Source organism: Pteropus medius, unplaced genomic scaffold (assembly GCF_902729225.1).
Source record: "Pteropus medius unplaced genomic scaffold, Ma_sr-lr_union100, whole genome shotgun sequence".
Taxonomy (NCBI): Eukaryota; Metazoa; Chordata; class Mammalia; order Chiroptera; family Pteropodidae; genus Pteropus; species Pteropus medius.
Genome location: NW_024342471.1, coordinates 15,999,526 through 16,021,726, shown reverse-complemented (window position 1 = coordinate 16,021,726; position 22,201 = coordinate 15,999,526). Strand labels below are relative to the sequence as shown.

General features: G+C 42.7%; 1 protein-coding gene, 1 long non-coding RNA gene and 2 pseudogenes across 2 annotated transcripts; 1 reads left to right on the top strand and 3 right to left on the bottom strand.

Annotated features, from left to right (window-relative positions):
- Nucleotides 1-4,604: 4,604 nt before the first annotated feature.
- Nucleotides 4,605-6,037, bottom strand: LOC120603330 (uncharacterized). Its single transcript, XR_005653001.1, has 3 exons — nt 5,932-6,037; nt 5,636-5,794; nt 4,605-4,807 (listed from the first exon to the last, which is right to left on the bottom strand). It is a non-coding gene; the product is annotated as an uncharacterized LOC120603330 (long non-coding RNA).
- On the bottom strand, nt 5,013-5,131 carry LOC120604128 (uncharacterized; annotated as a pseudogene).
- A 2,182-nt stretch (nt 6,038-8,219) lies between the features above and the next one.
- Nucleotides 8,220-10,095, top strand: LOC120603384 (UDP-GalNAc:beta-1,3-N-acetylgalactosaminyltransferase 2-like; annotated as a pseudogene).
- Nucleotides 10,096-17,340: 7,245 nt separating this feature from the next.
- Nucleotides 17,341-18,990, bottom strand: PI3 (peptidase inhibitor 3). The gene is made up of 3 exons (XM_039863689.1): nt 18,842-18,990; nt 17,737-18,006; nt 17,341-17,507 (listed from the first exon to the last, which is right to left on the bottom strand). The coding sequence occupies exons 1-2, from the start codon at nt 18,918-18,920 to the stop codon at nt 17,738-17,740; spliced, it is 348 nt and encodes a 115-aa protein (XP_039719623.1). The 5' UTR covers nt 18,921-18,990; the 3' UTR covers nt 17,341-17,507; nt 17,737.
- Between the last annotated feature and the right edge of the window lie 3,211 nt (nt 18,991-22,201).

The window sequence follows — 22,201 nt, the reverse complement described above, 5'->3', positions numbered from 1 at the left end:
TCTTAGAATACCGGAATAATTAGTGAGGTGTGGCCTCTCGATGTGCCCTGATTCTCCCACACTCCTGAATTCCTGGGCATTACTCATTACCACTCCCTTCCCTAAACTTCAGGTGACACATTCGCTCGTTCTCTCTCGACGCGTTTCAATATAACGCCTGCAGTTCCAGGCACTCTGTCAGTCACAAGGGGGTTTCTCAAAGAATCCTCACTGAATGATAGGAGAAGTAGGGACAGAATAAAAACCTCTTTGGGCCTCAGTCTTCCCAGCTGTGAAGTGGGGATAATAAGAACTGACTGGGTCACCGAGAAAGATTTGAAATAAGGCGGAAGGACATTGAGGACAGTGAACACACTCCCGCCTGGCACTGTAATTGGAAGAGAAGTGGATGTGAAGCAAATCACATCTGAGCCACTTTTTCTGACATGGACCAATAGGACTGGTCTCAGCGGTCAGCTGAGCAGCCAGGTAGGAAAGGGGCACCATGTAACACGCTCGACAAATTCTCCCACGCCCCCAAAGGAGCCCACTGCTCTTTCATGATTCTAATGAAGTTTCTCATTTACTGACTATTAACTGCGTGCAAGCCAATTAAGGTAAAATAAAGAAAAAAAATGGGATTCAGAAAACAGAATGTAGGGGAGAAAAGAAGGGGCCCCCGTGATGGTGGTGACAAAATCCCAGAGTGACAGGTGAATACCAGAAATCTAGGGCCACCAGCCCAGATTGGAGCAGGTTAGAGGGCTCTAGGAAACACATCTGCTAGAAGATGATGAAGAGTTCATGGCTGAAAGCGGATAGCTACATACAGAATGCAGCACAGGCAAAACCTGACAATTTTTCATTTCAGAGAGAAAAACAGCTGTGCCAGAAAAGAAAAGTAGTACCATTTACTACATCGTTCAACTATGACAAATGTTTACATAGTCATAATAACGTAAACAATAGTGTTGATTGAATCAAGATTATCATATAACTTTAATGGGAGAGAGAGGGATGGAAGGGTGAGCCTATATGCGACAGGTGTAGGGAGGAAAGAAGTGGATGACAACCTCATTTTCAATCGTGGAAAGTCAATAGATTATATCTAAAACTGAAAAGTGAAGAGGTAACATCACATGACTACTACTTAGAGGCAGGGAGATAGATAAGTGCCAATATGATAAGGTAAATGTGGTTGCCTTGGGGGCGGGGGCAGTAAGCAAAAATTGCTGTTTTTCACAACAACTTTTATAAAACTATGTGACTCTTCAATTTATCTGTATGTGTAACTTTGACTAAAATAAGAAAATATATTTTAAAAAGAAAGCCTATTATCTCATGTTGCTCATGAAGATATACAATCACCTAGGTAAAGCACTAAATATAAGCATTATTCTTCTTACAATATGGTTCCTTTGTACATAAGACTGACTCTCTCTCACTCTCTCTCTCTCTCTCTCTCTTTCTCTCTTTCTCTCTCTCTCACTCCCCCGTGTGAGTTGGGAGCCCCTCCTCTGTGTCCCATCGTGCCCTGCACTTATCACTTTCTTAATGATTATCACTGAAGTTAGTCGGTGGTGGTTTATGGGGATGCTTCCCTATGAGAATACGGAGTCCTAAAGAAGAGGGACTGTGTTTGTATTCTTTAGTGTAAAATTCACCCAATTTAGTGTGCAGTTCTGAGAGTTTTGACAAAGGCATACAGCCATGTAGCCACCACCACAATCAAGAGGGAGAGGTCTATCACCCTGCAAAGTTCTCTTGCACCCTTTGGAGTCAATCTCTTTCTCTACTCCCAGCTCTTGGCAAGTACTGATGTGTTTTCTATCCCTGTAGTTTTGCTTTATTGAGGGTGTCATATAAATGGAATCAAATCGTATGTAGCCTTTTGGATATGTCCTCTTTCGCTTACCATAATGTATTTAAGCTTCATCTATGTTGCTTGTAGTTTGTCCCTCGTCAGTGCTGAGTAGTATTGCACAGACATGTCACGGTTTGTTTTTACAGCTACCAGGTGAAAGATATTTGAGTCGCTCCCACTTTTTGGCGATTATGAATAAAACTGCTATAAACATTCATTTACAGGTTTTTGTGTGGATGTGGTTTACATTTCTCTTGTTATATCTGGGAATAGTGTTTGTGAACTTTAGAGTAAATTGCCAGATTATTTCCAGAGCGTCTTACCATTTTGCAGTCCCAACAGCAGTGCGTGAGAGATCTCATTTCATTGAGGTTTTACTTTGTATTTCCCTAAAGACTAATGATGAAGTGAATATTTCCATATACTTGTTTGCCATCTGTATGCCTTCCTCGGTGAAGTGTCTGCTCAAATATTTTACCCATTTTCATTGGCTTGTTTGTTTTCTTCTTGTTGAGTTTTGAGAGTTTTTTATATGTTCTATATACAAGTACTTTGTCGGATATGTATTTCGCCAATATTTTCTCCCAGTTAGTGGCCTGTCTTTACTTTCTTACCACTGTTTTCAAAGAGCAACTGTTTTTAATTTTGAAGAAATCCTAATTTTAAAATCGATGAAATCATTAATTTTTTTCGTCTCTGCTATTGGTGTTGTATCTGAGAAATCTTTGTGTAACCCAGAGTCACAAAGATTTTGTCCTTATGTTTATTTCTAGGGCTTTACCTGGACTGGAAAGAGCAGGTCCAGAGATTGAGACGCTTTACTGCCCAGGACCACAGCCAAGCCTTGCCCTGCTCCATAGAAGCCAACCCCTTTTCCTGCTGCCAGTCCCCACACTGAGTCCTAAGCATCTCAAGAAGGAAGGCCTGATTCACTCAACCCAGTGGATTGACTGGTGGCTGACCTACAGTCAGCCTGACTCATGGTTCCACGAACTGATCAAGTAACCAAGGAGATTTATAAAGCTGGCAGTGGCAGAGACCCAGCTAAGCCTTGTCCCCAACCAGATTCAGAGGGAGACCCCACTGTACCCCAAGACTCTCCATCCTTGATCTCAGTCTTTGCCGCCTCCATGCAGATGAGACCCTCTCACCCAGGTTCAGAACGTTCGCTGGATTCCTGCACATCGTGCAAAAAATGATAGGACAGCACTTCTCCTCTGTTCACTGCTGCTCATTCTGGCACAGTGAGGGCGGATAGACGGGGCCCCGCTAACGGGTTGTAGCAGGGCAGACTCCAGCTTCCTCTTCTTCTGAAGACAGACAACATGGCCAAGGAGGGAGGTGGATTTGACGAGTGCACAAGGGACCACCATCTTCCCAAGTGAAGCTCACAAAGAACTTGGTTCCTATTTGTCAGGATTCCCTTTCCCGGGATCAGTGGAAGGACTTGATTGAGCTCTGGCCCTTGGAAAGGAAGAGGCGCTCACCCCCAACCTAGCTTGTCAGAATCCTGCTTCGCTGACCCATTCTGAGAGACATGGGCCACCTCTGATAGGTGACTTTAATTCAAGCACTGTCTTTCCCTGGCTGATTCTTTCTTAATATTGTACTGTATTCTGAGACTCGGCCTCTACAGCCCTCCACCCTCCCCTCCTTCGCAGAAGTCAGCCCTGCATCGTGGTCTGTGGCCTTTCCTCATCTCCTTGTCTTCCATTTAGCCCTCACAGGCACTTCCTCCCAGAAACTCTTGATTATCTTCTTGTCCTGACATCTGCTTTTCAGAGGTCCTGAACTAACCCACTTGCCCATTTGTTATGTTTGAAGTGTCCAGGCAATGAAGGGAAAGAGAGTAGAGAAGCAGGAGAAAATTAGAAAAAGAAAGAACATGTTAGGTTTTTTTCCTAATAGATAATTCCCTCAGGCGAAGGTGGTGATTAAATTCCATTAGAAACGTTAAAAAGAGTGAGGTCTCCATTTTGTTTAAATGACAATATTCATCATAGACCTAAAATTCCTCACTGGCAACTATGTAAATTATGATGAAAAATAGTAGATGTTAACTTGAAACATTCTAAGGAATGTGTAGTTTTTCAAAAATTTGCTTAAGGTGTGTGTGTCAAAGAAAAATACGTTTTTTGAAACCCACTCTCTGCCACCCGAAACCCCTGTGTGATCCCTAATCGAGACCGAATCGTGTAGTAGAAAGTGAGAAAATGTAAGGCTAAATAATGCTTCATTATTAGGTAGATTAGGGACTCATCCCCAAACTAAGAGTCAAGGTAGCTAAGCGGGGCAACAGACAAGACTTCCTTTTTCTAATTTATAATGGCCTAAATTTTAGATTCTAAAGTAGCCTAGAACTAAGGCACATCCTTCTCTGTTTCCAATCTAAAGTTCTAAATCTAGTCCTAGATCACACTACTCCAGCAAATGGAAAAGCCACCAGCAGCGGCACCAGAGAAAATATAGCAAAAAAGCTGAGTCCTCTATCTCAGGGTAAAGTGTACACATTTCATGGAGTCTAAACACAGAAAATAGGACTCAAAATGCCCCAGGGCCCAAGGTCAGATTTTGGAATCTGACCAACAGAGAATCTGAGTGTCAGGAGACATTTAAAGAGAAAGAGCAGAAAAACAGAAGTGCGGGAACTGATCAACACTAAATGTGAAACAGTATCCTCATGCTTTTTTTTTTTTAAACAACCCCTAAAGGATCTCCCCAAAAGACTGAAGACAGAGAAAGAGAGTGTTTGTGAAGAGAGAGAGAGTACCAGTAGTCATAGATTTTCATGACAGTAGTTTTAAATATGTAACTCTTTATTTCTTTGTGTTGTTTTCATATCAATAAGCATTTAACTTTTGATGAAAGGAAGTCTTGGGATGAGGAGAGCATGAAAAATCTGGAGATCGGTTATTCACTGTAATATCAGTGTCTTTTCAAGCCTGGTTAAGAAGCGCTTTCTACCTGAGGAGAGAAGAAGCAGAGATATGGGACGGTACAAACCGTGCAGGGGACATGGATTCAGACCACTACGGTCTAAATCCTGCTAAGTAGTCTCTTCCCAAGAGCACTGACATGTGCTGCCAAGGAATCAGGGAATGGGGACCAGGAATTCTAGGTAAGCCATCCCAGAATTATAATCTTTTTTAAAAAAATTTATTATTATTTATGCCTACAGCACCTTGTCTTCCTAAGTGGTCTCCCCTCCAAGTACTAACCAGGCCTGACCCTGCTTAGCTTCCGAGATCAGACGAGATCGGGCTTGTTCAGGGTGGCAGCGCCGTAGACCATGGACCATGGCTCCACTGGGGGGCGAACCCAGGACCTTCTGCATGTAAAGCAGACATGCTCACCGCTACACTATGGAACCATGTCCTAGAATTATAATCTTATAATACTTTACCTTATAATACTCATAATACTTTACAATTTAAATGCGGAGAGGAAAGTGGTTCATTATTAGAAGCTAAAAGAAACAATGGCAATCGAAAATAGTCATCATAAAGTCAATAACAGTTGAGGAACTTAGAGATAATCTTGTCCCAATGTCCCCATCGATCACAGAAGAGTGACACCCATTACACGGAATGAACCGCGCATTTTCTGAGGAAAGGGTTCTGTTGGTCTCTCTGTACTGTCTTTGAGGCAAATTTCAGGGCAGATTCCAGTTTTAAAGTTCTGATCTCAGTGATTCCCAAGGGCACTGGCAGTTCTCAACTTTCTCGGGGACACCTGGTTCTCTGGGAACGTTTCTGGGGCAAAGTTAGAAATGGGAGATGTGGGGCTTCTCACCTCAATACAAACTCTTCACTGGATCCATACACCGGTATTTACAGCTGTAGAAGCAACATTTCTTGGCCTTCTTACAACCTCTATCGGACCAGCACCGAGGTAAAAAGGTGATAGCGCAAGAAAGTAAGTATTCGGGGCATTGTCCAGGTTTCTTTATAGCTGAGGGAAAAGGCCACAGGGTGAGTTGGAGGCACCTGCAAACCTTTGCTGGGCATAAGCTTGTCCCATGGACTCCTCTGAGGAAGTGTCCCCACCCCAAGCACACGCAGGACCGCCACACCCCACATGCAAAGCACCCTTCTTCTTGTGTCCAGGCTGCGCCATGTGGAGACAGAGTAGGAGGAAGATCACGGTGAGTACGGAGAGGCTGCTCAGCTTCATAACGCAAGGAAAGTGTGTGAGTGAACGTTGAGGAGAATCTATTCATACTGTCTATGGCAGGGGCCCGCCGGCAGGGGGAGCTGTGATTCCCAGGGTCCGAGGTCTGAAGTTCCTTAATTTGACCTTTCAAATCAGCTGTTTCCTTTCACCGCCGCCCCTCAGCAGGAAGAGGTGCTATAATAACTTCTGAGAGCTCACAAATGCTCCTTTTTTTTAAGGAGTGTCAGGGCTGGCCTGGCTCTTAACAGTTCTTGCTATGTGCAGTGGAGTTTGAGGCAATGGAAAGGAATTGTCTTTCGAGGGTCTGAAAAACCACGGCTCTCACTCTATATCCAGAACAATTTAAACTCTACCGGTCTCAACAGATTTCAGAAATGGGTACATCTGAAGAGTTTACTTTGAATAAATGAGCATTTGAAACACACGTGGGCACCAAGACAAGGCAAGATAATTTCCAGATTTATGGAGAATATCAATAGATTGTGAACTGCAGAGACACAAGTTTAAGGGTGTAATGAATGTTTTCTGCTTTAACGCTTGTCTTTATGTCTCCATGACTTTGTATAAATTTCATTTGTTTTTAAGGTCAAAAGTCTAACTTGAGGTCGTTTTGGAATGTGAACCCCTGCCCAAATTACCCTTTTAGCTCTCTTTGCATTTCTATAAAAGCGTGTGTTGCTTCTGCTTGCTTGGTGGCAAACAAGCCTATGTTAAGTAGTGGTAAGAACCAGATTTATAAATGCACGCAGGAAGATCTGTACAGATGTGGGAGGCAGAGGGATGCTGACAAGAGTGGCAACTCTATCCACTAACTACTCTCTATTCTTTCTTTTTAGTTAAAGTATAGTTGACATATAATACTATATTAGTTTCGGGTATACAACACAGGGATTCAACATTTATATACTATATGAAATGATCACCCTGGTAAGTCTAGTTCCCATCTGTCACTGTGCAAAGTTATTACGATATTACTGACTATATTCCCTATGCTGTACATTACATCCCCGTGATTTAATTTATTTATGACTGGAAACTTGTGCCTCTTATTCTCCTTCACATTTTCACCAATCCCCCCACCCCCGGCAGCCATCAGTTTGTTGTCTGTTTCTGTTTTGCTTGTTTGTTTTGTTTTTAGATTTCACATATAAGTAAAATCTTATAGTATTTGTCTCTCTTTGTCTGACTTATTTCACTTAGCATAATATCTTCAGGTCCGTTGATGTTGTCGTAAATGGCAAGATTTCATTCTTTTTTATTGCTGAGTAATATTTCATTGTGTGCGTATGTATCTATATATATCACATCCTCTTTATCTATTCATCTATTGATGGACACCTAGGTTGTTTCCAATATCTTGGCTATTGTAAATAATGCTACAATGAACATAGGGGTACATATATCTTTTTCAATTAGTGTTTTTGTTTTTTTCTGATAAATACCCAGAAATGGCATTGCTGGGTCATATGATAGTTCTATTTTTAACTTTTTGAGGAACCTCCATCCTATTTTCCATAGTGACTGCACCAATTTACAACCCCACTAACATTGTAGGGGAGTCTGAGGGTTCCCTTGTCTCCACATCCTCGCCAACACTTGCCGTTTGTTGTGTTTTTGATAATAGCCATTCTGATAGGTGTGAACTTTCTCTCCTTTCTAGTGCAATCTTCTAGCTAACTCCTGCTGTTTTTTTTGCTGTGCATCTGCACTGCTCTCTTCCATCTCTAGCTTGACCTGTCCTCTGTGAGTTCCAGTCCAAATTTAGAAAAAAAAAAAAATCCTTTCCAACTTGTTTAACAGGCCAATAACTTAAAGTGTCTGCCTTTCTATTCTCACGATGTTTGCAATTCCGCATACCCACTCATGACCCTTCCATTTTCAAAGAACTATGATATTCACTGCAGCTTTAATACTGAAACAAGACAAGAATATTACATACAAAAAAACACTATATGCCAATCTTGCTATAAAAATAAGACAAAAATCTTAAAATACTAGCTGGTGAATTTTGTCATATGTAAATATGGTTATAACTCACAAGTGGTGAGTTATTTTGACAATGAGTAATTGGTTTAACATTCAAAAGTAAGTCAATGGAATAGTCCTTATTAATAGATAAAGGGGAAAATCCTATGATCATCTCCATAGCAGAATTAAAATATGTGACAAATCACTTATCTATTAATGGTAAAGTAATATAATGATGCAGGGTTAGAAGTTCATTTATTTAATTTGGTACCAAGCCTCTAGAAAAACCCTACTAGAGAGGTAAGCACTTCCAGAAAAGTGGAGTTAAATCTGCTCCCACATAAAAGCTATTAGAATAGTAACAAATATTGTCAAACCAACTTTTTTAAAACTCTGGAACTAAACCCAAGGCTTGCAAAAATCCATGGGATGTTTATACAAGAAGAATAGAGAAATCTTGGCAAAGAGAGAGAGCTTTGTAACAACTTGATTTGTCCTGTTCCCATCCTTTTCTTCCTAGCTGTGTGGTAGCTTTGCAATCAGAAGGCTTGCACTGCAGAGGCTGCGAAAACCAGGAGCTCAGCAGCCACTGAAAGGGAGAATGGATTTGATGCTACTCAAAAGCTCCATCTCCAGAAAATTGTCACTACTTAACCTGTCTGTTAGTTTCATAAAAGCTCCGTTCTCAGAGCATGTATTTATTTTACCTAACTCAGAACTGGCTCTTTACAGTCAATTCTATTCTTGGGTCAGTTTTTTTTTTTTGACATCACAGCTACTTCAGACAGTGAGACCAGTTGGAGCTAATGAGAAGTTGACCCAAAAAACCTAAAAGGAAACAGTGGGGAATGAGATGTCTAGAAGGTTTTGAAATTTTCTAACTTATTCATGGGAATCTAGAAGGCCATACGTGTGTATGGGGTTGTACCTATGCACAGAGCTCTGCACACGCTCTAGAAAGACCCAAGAGGCCCTAATCACTCACCCCACGCTGAATTTCAGGTTCTGTGCAAGCAGGAAGTAAAGGCTAAGGCAGAGTTGTAAGTGACCTGGTGGAATGTTGAAAACATGACACGCACAAAGCCTATTGGAAAAGTCCAGGTGACTTATTGGTTTAAGGCTTTTAGGCTCAATAATATCTAAGCATTAGCTAACCACTAAGCTCACTGAATGGGGACTTCAGCGGCTGTATGTGACAAACGATACAGATTTTACAAAACTAATCCGGGAAAGTTACTAAACAAAAAATCAGCATCAAAAATGACAACAAACCCTGAGGGAGAAACTGATTTCCAAAATGTCTTATTTTCAATTAAAAAAAAAAAAAATCTAAGGTGTGCAAAGAAACAAAAATATTACCTGAAGAAAAAAAAAAAAAGTGCAATCAATAGAAAGGATCTCTAAGGAATCCCAGACAAGGAGCTACTAGGTGTAGACTTTAGATCAGTGGTGGGGGCGCACGGTGGGGCTGGCAGAGGGGGCTGTCGCTGTTGTCCCTTTGGCTGCAGCTGTGCTCCCCACCGCCTGCCCATGTTCTCCAAATCAATTGGCCTTATTTCCTCAGTAGAAATCTAGTCACTATGATGTGGTAGTTGCTGTATGCTATCAGCTCACAATAACCATGACCTTTGAAATGTGATCAGAAGCACTTGGCCAAAGCACTTAATGCAACATCCAGCACTAAGTCAACATGTGCTTGCGCAGTTCATAATGGCTGTTCGTGGCTGTTCTTGGCTGTTCGTGGCTGTCTTCCCTGTGGAAGACAGGGAAGTTCCTTATTCCTGAAAACTATTCAACCTCACAAATCCAGTTTTGAATCAGGAAATCGAGGCATTCAGTCTTTCTGAAGACATTTCATCAGGGCTCTCTGAGGACCCAACTGTCAGCGTGAGCTTCCAAGTTCTCTACCTGATTGTTATTACCTGTCTGGGGCGGGGGTTGGAGAGGTTATGATGCCAACGATGTGGGTTTCAAGAGGAGTATCACTGTCAAGATTTATCAGGCGGAACAGGATCGGGCCGTCTTCATTGCTGGCTCTAGTCCTCCGAGCTGTGAACAAGGGGTGGTACAAGCCTGTGGAGCAGTTCGTCATACTAGAGATGCGGTCTTAAGTAGCTATATGCTGGGACCACCTCACCTGCCAAGTGCCCTCATCAGTCCTGGAGTGAAGCCACAATCCGGTTGCAGAGTATTACACAGTTGGGCATGAACAGATTATTCACGCATCAACCTCAGCCGTTCCGGGCTACTTCCGTCTAGTCGGAGTACATTCCTAAACTCAGTGCATTGGAACCATGATAGGGGTCAGTTTTCTGGACATCTCTCAGAGTCACTTTAGATCAGCTACAGAGCTCATCCTGTGACATCAAACCTGAGTTAAGACGTGGAAGCTAGAAAATTGATCAGCCCTACTAACTAACCCAGAAATATTTTCCTACCACAGGTCTTGTGGGGTGCTGTTCACGTTTACGCAACGACAGAATCACTCATTTTATAATATGCTGTGGATTTTTGGAGCTGGATATAAGTAATTGAATTTTTTATGTTAATTCTGTAAATGTCCAAGGGATCTTCTTTATCTCACCTATATCTGAACTTCCATTTAAAAACATTTTATTAAAAAAGACATTTTAAATAAAAGCAAAATTAATATACACACAGGGAGATGTGGAAGCTGAGTCTCAGAGAGCTCGTTGTCCAAGCCTTCGCAGCACAAGTGGTGGGGACTGAGATTCATGCTCCTTGCAGCATGGCACCCCGCGTTTATGAATCTGGATCTTTTGCTTTCTTGCATGTAAATTTAGACCCCCTTCTCATCCCCACCACCAAAGTGATGCCACAGACTGTATCTCTGCCCACACGCAGAGGTGAAAGTCAGTCATCAGACCCTAGCGGGAATTTAAGCTTCATTGATGCCAAGGCCTCTAGAAGCCCACCTTGGCCTCCCCTCCTTACCTGTTGAATAAGGCTTTGAGACTGGTTCCCCGCTGCTGATTTTGGGCAAGTTCCATCCACCACTGGTCTCTGTCTCAGCCATTGTAAAATAAGTGGCCTGGTCTCTTAAAACCCATAATCTTTGAGAAAGACTCCAAGATTCTAAGCAAAGGTCTCTGCCTGGTGAGGAGTAAATTGGCAAGAGAAGAGCAGAAAGATCATTACAGGACATCGAAAGAATGCAGAACACTTGGCATTTTGTGGAGTATCCGTTTATAGATGAATTCTCATCTTCTCTCCAAATCTACATTGTCTTTGATTGTACACTTTGGTTTGAGTCATTCTATGACCCTAGCTGTTCTGATATGAACTTGATTTCTGGTTCAGGTAAAACGAATAGATCAACAAGTCTTTTTTAAAAGGCTACTAGTTCACATCCTACAGAAAGAGAAAAAGTATAATTAATATCAGGACAGGTATTTCCCAGCCCCAGCTCTGCTCTTGACATCTAGTGTGAACTTAAATAGTGCCCCTAGATTTGAGTTTTCTGCAAGATGAGGGTGTTTGTCTGCATTATGTCAAAGGGGACTTTCAACTCCAAATTCAGTGGAAGACTGTGGCTCACGGCATCTGGGTTAAGCTGAGAATCACCTGGTGCCTATGCATGATGCTCATCACGCTGGACTCCTGGGGGTAGACACACATGGCTGGCTAGAATAGAGTCTCCTTATCTGAGGAGGATCTGGACAAGGAGAATCTCAGAAATGGCCAAAGAATGTCCAAAACTTATCAGTGACCCTGGCTGCTCAACCCTCAGGGTGTACACAGAGCCTGTCGATATGGCATCAGGATTTCAGATCAGCAAACACTCCTCTGCTGGAGAACGCTATGTCTCCGGAAGGAGCCTGGCAGCAGCTGAGCTGTTCCCAATTAACCATATATTTTAAGACTCCAGTGCTCACCCTGGGCACTTCAACTGGCATCTCTGGGCCATTTCACTAATATCACATGACTCCGGAACATCTAGTCTTTCCCATCATTCTTGCTCTCTCTTCTCCACTTCATGCAGAGTTGAAATGACCTTTATGGGGCAGTAGGTGGTATACAGAATATCAGCCAAGAGACCTTGGAAACCTTACTAGCTGTGGTCCCCTTCCTTTTTACAGTTGGTTAATCTACAGGTCAGAAGCTCGGGTTAGAGCACAGAATGGAGCGTAGGGTGCATAGCAGCCACTACGCTGTTCATGATGGGAATGAGAATGGTTTAGACAACTTTCATTTCCTGACTGCTAAGCATACAAACACCATAGCTATAATTAGGGTGTATCCTACCAGATCAGTCTTGGGAGTGGGAGGGTGAGCCCATGTCTCCCATGGAATCTAGAAGGTCCAGATGCCTGCTCTCCTTGCCTTCTCTGCAGCCACCCCATGTGCACATGTACTGGTTCAAACAACAGATGCACAGACTCCGTCATGGACGTGAGGACCAGTGATAGTGAGAAGCAGACACAGAGAAAGGAAGAAGTTAGAATTTATTCCAGAAGCCAATGGCTGCAGCATCTCACTTCCAGGGAGGATCGTGGACGTGATGTACAAGGCTATGGCAATGTTGGCTGGGCAAGATGTGATGTCAACTTGCTCAGAGGCAAGAGAGCGTGCAGTGGCAAGACGTAATATTGTCTAGTGTGAAAAAGCTGAGAATGTGACCTGTGATTAAAATAAGGGGCAGGAAAAAGAATTCAGGTTCATTAAAAGTGACCTTGTGAAATAAATTATGGCCGATGGAGACACTGATAGAAGAGGCGTCTTGCCATCTGGCTCGATAGGAGAAATCGCTTTCCTTGGGACATTTCCCTGGTGACTGGGGCGTGTGGCCTTCTGTTTCAGAGGTGGCAGCAATTATGTCATTCCCTTTGCAACTGCCGGTTGAAAGAGTCCCTGGAGTTTCATGGGGAGTTTGGAATCCTATGAAAATCCACAAAGTAGGGGATGTTGGTAGCGTCTGTTGACTTCCCACTATGTGGAATTTCCGTCTTATGTTGGCACCTCCCTATATGAGCTGATTTTGACAACTGGGCTCACACTGCACAAACCAAACAAATCAGAGGGTCGCACGTCTTCACCTCTGAAACCTAGGGCTGCACTAAAATGCTCAGCAAATCCAATATTCCCGCCTGGCACTTTAGGTGATTCAAAGCACCAAGGATGAAGGGACATTCTTTCCCAGGGCAATGCAGGTTGTCATCCACAGCAACACCCGATTCAGAGACACTGGTGGCCATGGTGAGTGTCCAGGACTGCAGAAGTATCCACGTCACACAGTGTTGAGTTGTGGTTCTGGCTGTGATCACGCTGTTGTACACTCTCATTCTTACAATGTCCCTGAGCCTGAATCTTCATAATTCCCCGAGCCACGTTTCCCAGACTGGGTTCTCAAGGGGAACAGAAGCTGAGACAGAGTTAGGACCACAAATTTCATTGCAAAGCAACACCTGTGAGAGTAAAGGAGAGGAAGCAGGATCGGGCACAGGAAACCATCACCATGTGGGACTGAGGACATCTTCTCTAGCCTAATAGGGAGCTCTGGAGCAAGGATTTTCCATTAGAGGGGTTCTCCCTTGGGTATAAAAGGAAAGACCCTAGTACTACAACCTTACTCTGTCCCTGGCTAGAGGCCCTCTGGGTAGAGTGTGATCTCAGCTCAAACACCTAAGTCGTGCCTGAGAAGTGTTTGTTGTCAGTGGTCAGATAGCCACCATCCTTGCAGCTGGGCAGCGGGGTGCTTCTGGAAGTGGGGTCCGAGTGGCACATCTTTCAGTCAGACACGGGGCACCCCTTGTGCTGTGGGGATCCTCTCCATGCACATTTGTGAATAGGTCCTCCAGGGCTCCGGTGGGCATCCTTTCTGCAGGAAACCATAGAGGATGGAGGTAACTGGGGCAAACTACAGCCCCAGCCCGTGCAAATGGTGTCGGGGCTGCGGCTACTCCTCGTCACCCTCCTCATCTCTCCATTCTAAAGTCTCCTTGTCCTCAACTACCATCGAGGCCACTCTCAGTGTCTTACCTGGTGGTGTGACCCAAATCCTCGTTCCTGAGGGGAAAAAGATATTCAACGCATGTCGTAATCATAAGAAAGTTGATGCAGCTGTACGAATAGCAGACAAAATAGACTGTAATTCAAAAATGGAAGTGGAAAAGCAATAAGACGGAAGGAACCTGGGCCTCTGAGAAGTCTTGCTTTGGTGGAGCCTCCTGGCTAACCATAGACTGTCCGCACTAGACTGCTTCCTGAGAAGCAGTCTTCTATTTTTGTAAATGTGAACCTATAATCTGAATCCAGTTTTTTTTTTTATAATCCAAGCTTTAGTCATTGATTTAAATATGACATCGATCTAAACTAAATTATATACAATAAAGCTTCCCTCTGGATTTTCTGTGCTTTTGATTGATTTCTCTGTCTGATTCTTTATTCTTCTAATAATATCATCATGTTATGTGTTAGTACTACTTAGTTTTAAAGCTAGGAGATTCAAGTGCTCTAAATTAATCTTTTTTCAATATTCAAATTTTTATGGATATTCATAAGAATTTTTCCTTCCATACAAACTTAAGTATGATTTTTAAGTTTCTTGAATCACCACCACTACCAGGCAAAAAAAAACAAAAAAGCAAAGAACAAAACAATAAAACAACTAGATTTTCAACTATGTCATTCTTAAAGGGTAAATTGAGCAACAAAAAAACTCCCAAAGTATCTAAATGGAAAATGGGAAGAGGACTTGAATCGACAGTTTTCCCAAAGAAGACATACGAATGGCCAACACGTACACGTAAAGGTGTTCAACATCACTAATCATCAGGGAAATGCAAATTGAAACCACAATGAGATTTCACCTCCTACCTGTTAGAAAGCTATTATCAAAAAAAATCAATAGATGATAAACACTGGAGAGGATGAGAAGGATGAGAAGAGGGATCATTGGTGCATTTTGGTGGAAATGTAAATTGGTACAGCTACTATGAAAACAGTATGGAGTTTCCTCAAAAATTAAAGATAGAACTATCATATGATGAAGCAATTCATTTCTGGTATATATATCTCGAGGAAATGAAATCACAATCTCAAAAAGGTATCTGCACTTCCAAGTTTATTTCAGCATCATTCACAGTAGCCAAGACATGCAAACAACCTAAGTGTTCGTTGACAGATGAATGGATGAAGAAAACTTGGTACATGTATACAATGGATTATTATTCAGCCATAAAAAGAAGGAAATCTTGTAATTTCTGACAACATGGGAGGACCTTGAGGGCATTATGCTAAATGAAGTCAGTCAGACAGAGAAAGACAAACACTGTATGAAATCGCTTATTTGGAATCTGAAAACGCAAACTCAAAGAAATAAAGAGTAGAATGGTAGTAGCCAGAAGCTGAGGGGTGGAGGAAATGAAGGGATATTACCGCTGATAATGAGAGCCTTTCGAAGGTCTAATGTAGAACATGGTGAATATAGTTAACAATTCTGGATTGTATTCTTATAAGCTGATAACGAGAGTAGAGCTTTAATGTTCTCACCTAACAACAATAACAAAGTGCTAATTATGTGAGGTGAAGGGTTTGTTAACTACTCTGATGGTGGCAAACATTTCGCAATATATACCAGTATCAAATCATCACACCGTACACCTTAAATCACACCATGTTATGTGTCAATTTTATTGCAATAAAGCTGGAAAATAACAAGAGTAAATTGAAGAGGTAAACATCGATATCTTCACCTTGTAGAGTCTCCTCATTCAGGAACATAGTGAGAATTTATTTAAGACTTTTTTATGTACCTCATAAACAATTGTATAGGTTTCTTTTTAAAAGTCTGCCTGCCTCTTATTGAGTTTATTAGTAGAAATGATATAATTTTGTTGATCTTATAAGTGGGACTTTCTTGCTGGTCCATATTCTGATTATTGCTAGTTTATAATTAAAATAGGATTTATCATCATTTACCAGCTATGTGATTTGGGGTGGCTACTGAACCTCTCATGGGTTCAATCTTTTAACAAAATTAAAGACACGTGTATAATTCCCATCTGAGAGAGTTCTTGTGAGAAATAAATAAGACTATACATATAACATACTTAGTATAGGACCTGGGACAGAGAAAACTAAATGCATAAAGTACTCTTACTACCGACAGTGTGATGTATTTGTCAGGTCGGAAGTTTAGGCACTGCTCTCACATGTAAGCCAATATACCCTGCTATCAAACCTCTAGCCCAGTCCAGCCAATACCCTGGAGAATGAATGGGAAGCCCTGGGTCGTATGCTCCTGGAGCAAAGGGACACAGTGCTCCCTGGGCTCTCACCCCAATCCTCTGCCCCCAACTTCCATTCCCAGCAGGAGCCCAACACAAAAGGAAGAGCTGTTCAGGGCCAGAATGTCAAGACCAGACTGTCTTTCCAGAATAATTATATCCAACCCCTCAAATTGAACTGAAAACTGAGGTTCAGCGAGGGAAAGAGATTTGTCAGAGGTTATCTAAGAGGTTGAGAGGCAAAGCCGAGACTAGAGTTCAGGTCCACTGACTCCCATACCTGTGCTCTTCCCACTCCATCCAAAATGCTCCTCCTCCTGTGGCTTTGACCTTTCCAAAGAACTCCCTTGTCCAAAGGCAGTGGGCAGGTGGACCAACAGCAGAGCCATGAAGTCATTCAAGTTTGCCAAGCGCATACTCTCCACTCTCTTCCCTACTCAAGTCTGCCCTGGCCTCCAACTTTACGTCTCCAGAGAACACTAATCGCCGCTCACGCTCAAGGATCAAGGACTTGGTGTGTCTCGCCTCCTCATTCACGTCTTAAAATAGAAAGTTGGGAGAGGCTATTGCTTAACCAGGGAATTAAGTGTTAATGGAGGCATTTCAGGCACAAAGAAGTGAAATGCTTCACGAGCAGAGATTTCCCAGCATCTGTCTTTCTATGTCTTCTAGGGAGGAAAGAGGTCCCTGGGAAACATAAATGGGAAGGAAATGAGGAGCTATAGGTTTAGCCACAAGGGTTGGTTGGTTACACTGGCAGAGCTGACAATAGCCAGGTCAGGACTGCGGGTGGATTGGAAAAGAGAAAAACTACATGCAGTTTATGCAACGCTTTGGTTTTTATTTCCCTGCTCCTACACCAGGGGCGAAATTTCCAGATTTCCATTTCCTGGTGATACGGAGACTAGTTTTGGGGTTGATTATTGGATCTCTAATATTAAGCCCTAGGAATGGACCTCTTGCTCCTGCCCCTAGCTTGCTTTCACACACCAGGAACGGCTCCCAGGGGACCCTCTCACCCCCACTCCCACTGGGGAGAGGGAGTCCCAACTCTGCATCCGCCTCGCCGGAGCTTCCAGGAGAACAGAAGGCAAAGGAATCAAACGAATGGAGCAGAAAGCAGTCTTTTATTGGAAAATCGATGTGGGAAGCAGCCTCAGGCTTGGGCATCCTCATCGAGAGGAAGAATGAGCAGTGTGGGAAGGGGTGGTGCTGCGGGGACCAGGGACAGAAGTCCCCTCGGCCTTCACGAGTACAGCAAAGACAGGATTTACCTAGGAGGAGAGAGGAGAACCAGAGACATGATTCAGCAGGTCAAAGCGCTCAGAGACAGTGGAAGTAGGATCGAGTCCACATGTCATCCCTCTCAGGACCCCAGTTACAGCCTCTGAGACCCCCCCCAGACCCTCCCAACCAACTCCCCATATCTTCTCTCCCATCGACTTGGGATCATTCCCCACCGCTTAGCCTCAAGTGTCACCTCTTATTCCATTCAGTTCTTACCTTACTGGGGATTCATACAGGCTTTTCCACAAGAGCCCACACAGCACTTCTTGGCCCCTGGGCACTGAACATCGTTCAGACAGGCATCAGGAGGATTCAACATGGCACACCTTATCAGAGTCACGGGGCAGGAGCCAGGCTTAGGTTTAATTATGACTGGACCGTGCCCGCCTGGAAATTTTTTTTTGCTTAGATATTGATCTCCAACCGGTCCTTGTCCTTTGACCAGAACGTGACCTTTGTCAGCTTCTTGACCTTTATAAGGAACTGCTGAAAAAAGAAATGGGTGCACATTTAGACCTAGTGTCCCTACGTCAACTATCTTGTCTTTCCTCTAGGTCCAGCCACTGCTCACTGCAGTGTCCCCCAAACTATGACCTGAGATGGGGGAGGGTCACCAAGGCTAGATGGTGCTCTCAGAATGGTGTTCCTTGGGCTTTGGGAAAGGGGTCTACAGGACCATGTTGCCTCAGGTGTCCATTTCTTCGTCTCCCTCCAATCCAAGTCCTGGTGTTCTCACGAGGGAATGCCAGACTAGAGTGACTCCCAGAGGTGAGAAAGACACACTGTCATGTCTGAGGAAACTTAGTGGAGGGGAAGAGACATTTGCCAGGAGACCTGGGCAGCTCCCGGCTCTGCAGATTGCTTTGACAATTCCTGACTCCTCTCTAGGTCTCAATGTCCTACTTGGAAGAATGGCGGTCTTCAAACGACATGATTTTTGAGGCCCTGTTGGTTCTTAACCTCCTCTTAGAGGACTGATACTTAGATGTTTTTACAGGGCAGACAGGTAGGGGACAGATGCCATGATGAGCCCGGATTCTCTCATTGCATATTCTGCAGAGGTATCAATACCTGAGGCGAAGGTCACATAAAAACACTTGTTCCACAAACAGTCCTGAAATCTCAGTTCTGGGGTAGAAAGCACATGGAGTCCACTGGGCAACTTTCTACTTTTTCTGGATACCATGGAAGTGATCACAGGCTGAAGTGTAGGCCCAAGCTCTGCCTGCTGCTCCAGAAGTGCTCCGTACAGGACCCACTTTGCCCCGACAGCCCTCCCCTCAAACCAACCCAGCCCCAGCTAGGCCACTTGTCCACTTACCTCCTATGACAGCTGCCTGTGCTGCCAGCATCCCAAGGATGAGAAAAACCGCCAGGGCCAAGAAGCTGCTGGACCTCATGTTGTCAGGAGAGCGTATGGCTAAGAGCAGAGGCCAAGCCCTGTTTTATGCAGCCTTAGTCTGGCCTGGCGCCAGGGGTGGGTCTGTGGTTTTACAAGGACAAGACCTACATTTTTGTAGTTCTACCAGGAAATATCCACCCCTATCCTGGGAGGGACCTTGGGGCTTTCCCTAAAGATTATTCACAGAGAGAAATGGCAGATACTGTGTTACATCACCTCTGACGGTGCCAAGAACTATGCTGCTTTCTCACGGAGGTTGCCATCACCACAATTTTTTTATATATATATTTAGAAAGAATATGAAGCCCAAAGAAGAGATAGAAATCACTCAAGGTCATTCAGCAAGTCGATGGTAGGCCCTATGTTCTGATTTCAAAACCGATTAATCCCTGTCCCAACAAGCCCCACCCAGACCTACCTTAAGAGTTTACCCCTCCCAGCATCAAGCTGGGCTTTCCTTTCATTCTCCCCTGGCCCTGAGAAAAACTCTCAAAGGCAAATTTGCCTTGAAAGTCTCATAGCTCACCACTACACTTTGCCATTTCACACAGGTAGTCTCTGAGGTGCACCAAGAAGGTAATAGGGATGGTGGAATTCTCGGTCTGGAAGGGGATGTTGCCCTTGACACCAAGAAGAGAGGAAACACCTCGAAAAGTAAAAGGAAGAAAATAGAAATCATCTATAAGGTGGACATTTACCGTGCACACACCCAGCATGTCATCCTCCTTCCTAGAACAGCGGGTTCAAAGGTTCCTTTGAACCCTCGTTTCTTTGTACTATCAACTTAAGAGTCTAATGGGGACTGCTAATCACGAAGTAGGGGTGCGTGTGTGAGGTGGGTGCTCGGGCGAGGTCTGCTGAAGTCCTTTATTTGAGTGGACACTTAGGAGAAGAGGAAAGTTCCTCCTTTTGGTAAAGATACTAGATATGAGCCTGGGAACTTCAGAAGCTGTGGTTCCAGTCTGGGATGAGTTCAACAGTATGAGAAAAATGAACCTAATTACAACACGAAGAGAAGCAGAGAAGAGATGGCGAGAGAGGATGGATAATAATCTGCCCGTCTTTCCCCTTTCCTTGACAGCATCCTTTCCCACACCTTTCCCAAAGTTGGGTTATGACCCAATAAATTAAGCTTCCTGACTAAGCTAGTCTGAGTTGGTATTTTGTCATTGCTACCAAAGTTGGTAGTAATAGAAATTAGTACCCAGAAGTTGGGTGTTGCCAGGGACAGAACCTGAAGCGTGGAAGTGACTGAGCTGAATTCAAGTGAGACAGGGAAGAAAGTAGACTAATTACTGGATAGTAAACCAGTTGACTAACTCCCCATCCTTTGTCTCTTTAGACTCAGACCACATGCCCACCAGTGCTGAAACATCAAGGAGCTGTAAGCAAAGGTCAGAATGTTGGCGTCTGTTGGCTACTCTAGGAAAAAAAAAAAAAGCTCATTGCAAAATAAATCGTACAAACAAAAAAGTGTGTAGAACACACTAGATTCTTTAAAGAATAGCATTAAAATAGGCAGTGTGTACTATCCTGGTAAAGAAGGAAACTATTTCCTGTCTGTGTACCCTTTTGTCCTACTTCCCCAATTGCTTCCCTTCCCTGATGCCCCAGAGGTAACCACTTATGTGGATTTTCTTTTAATTAGCCTATTCAAGTACCTTGCCCATTTTAATGAGTTGTCTATCTTTTTTTCCCTATTGATTTGTAGAGAAATGAAACTCTCATGTATTACTAGTGAGAGTCTGTATTGGTATAACCAATTTGAAAATCAGTTTGGCGTCAGCTATTAAAATTAAACACGTGCAAAATCTATGGTCCAGCAATCACACTCCTAAGTATGTACCCAAGATAAATATTTCCACATGTTTACCAGGAGGCATGCACATGAATGTCCACAAAAGTACTGTTGCTAATAACAAAATACTGGAAACAGCCCATATTACCAACAAAAAAATAATGGATAAAAATGTTATAATATACTAATACAATGAAATATTATATAGCAAAAATAACATAAGTATGTCCATTTAATATTTATATGTAAATATAGTTCTGAATATAAATATAGTCACAATGTGACCAGTTAAAATAATGTCAAATAAAAAATGCAAGTCCCTCCCCACCAAATTTTTAGAATTATATGCTTGTTACAAGGCTCAAAACTAAGGAAAACTAAGTAATAGATTCTTTAGGAATACTTACATATGTAGTAAAACTCAAAAAGGGGTAAATAAAAATGAGGAAATTATAAACATGAAATCAGGATAGCGATTAACTCTGGAAGCGAGGGAAGAAACATTTTGTCTTATTTTGTCCCTATGTATGCTGAACGTTCATTTCTATCTTGCTATAGCAAATCTCTTCTTATTTTAAGCTTATAAGGCCTTGTTCATAGTAAGGATTACACTCCCCTGCTTTTATCAGCCTGCTAGTCACCTTACTCCTAATTGTGCTGAGAAGTCCGACGATAATTTAATGGGTTTTCCTTTACAGGTTACCATCTTCTTTTCCTTGGCTGTCCTGAGAATTCTGTCTTTGTCACTGATTTTTGATAATTTTAATATGATGTGTCTTGGTGAAGGCCTTTTTGGGTTGAGATAATTGGATGTTCTATTGATTTCTTGAATTCCAGGTTCCAGCTCATTTCTTAGATTTGGGAAATTCTTGTCAACTATTTGTCTGAAAATGCTTTCTAATCCCTGCTCCTTTTCCTCCCCTTCGAGAATTCCTATTATTCTTATGTTTCCTCTTCTGATATTATCAGCTAGTTCTTGTATTTATCTTCCATTATTTTTCATTCTTTGGTTTCTCTCTTCTTTCTGATTTATTTCTAGATTTCTGTCTTTGATATCACTGATCCTTCTCTTCATTTGGTCAACTCTATTTCCCAAGCTTGTTATTTCATTTTTCAACTCTTGTAGTGTGTTATCTCCAGAAGGTCTATTCGGTTCTTTTGGAGGGTTTCGATCTACTTGCTAAAGAACTCATTCTGATCATCAGTTGTTTTTTCAATTCCTGAAATTATTGATATGATTCATTTTGGATCTCACTGAGTTTTTTCAAAAGTACCTTCCTGAATTCTCTGTCATTTAAGTTGCATATTTCTATGTCTGTAAGCTTTTTTTCTGGAGATTTTTTTCTTTCTTTCTGAGATGCCTTGTAACTTTGGTTTTCCATGATGTTTAATGGACTATTTCTCTGCCTGGGCATTCATGGAAGTGTGTTCTGCTTTTTCCTTTTTCCAGAAAGAAGATTTATATCCCTATTTCTTTATTA

Excerpts from the sequence above, each read along its gene's own strand:
- PI3 (XM_039863689.1), bottom strand. The coding sequence starts at position 18,920 with ATGAGGTCCAGCAGCTTCTTGGCCCTGGCGGTTTTTCTCATCCTTGGG. Across the intron at positions 18,007-18,841 it reads ACAGGCAGCTGTCATAGGAG|CAGTTCCTTATAAAGGTCAA; the intron begins GTAAGTGGACAA and ends TTCTTTTTTCAG.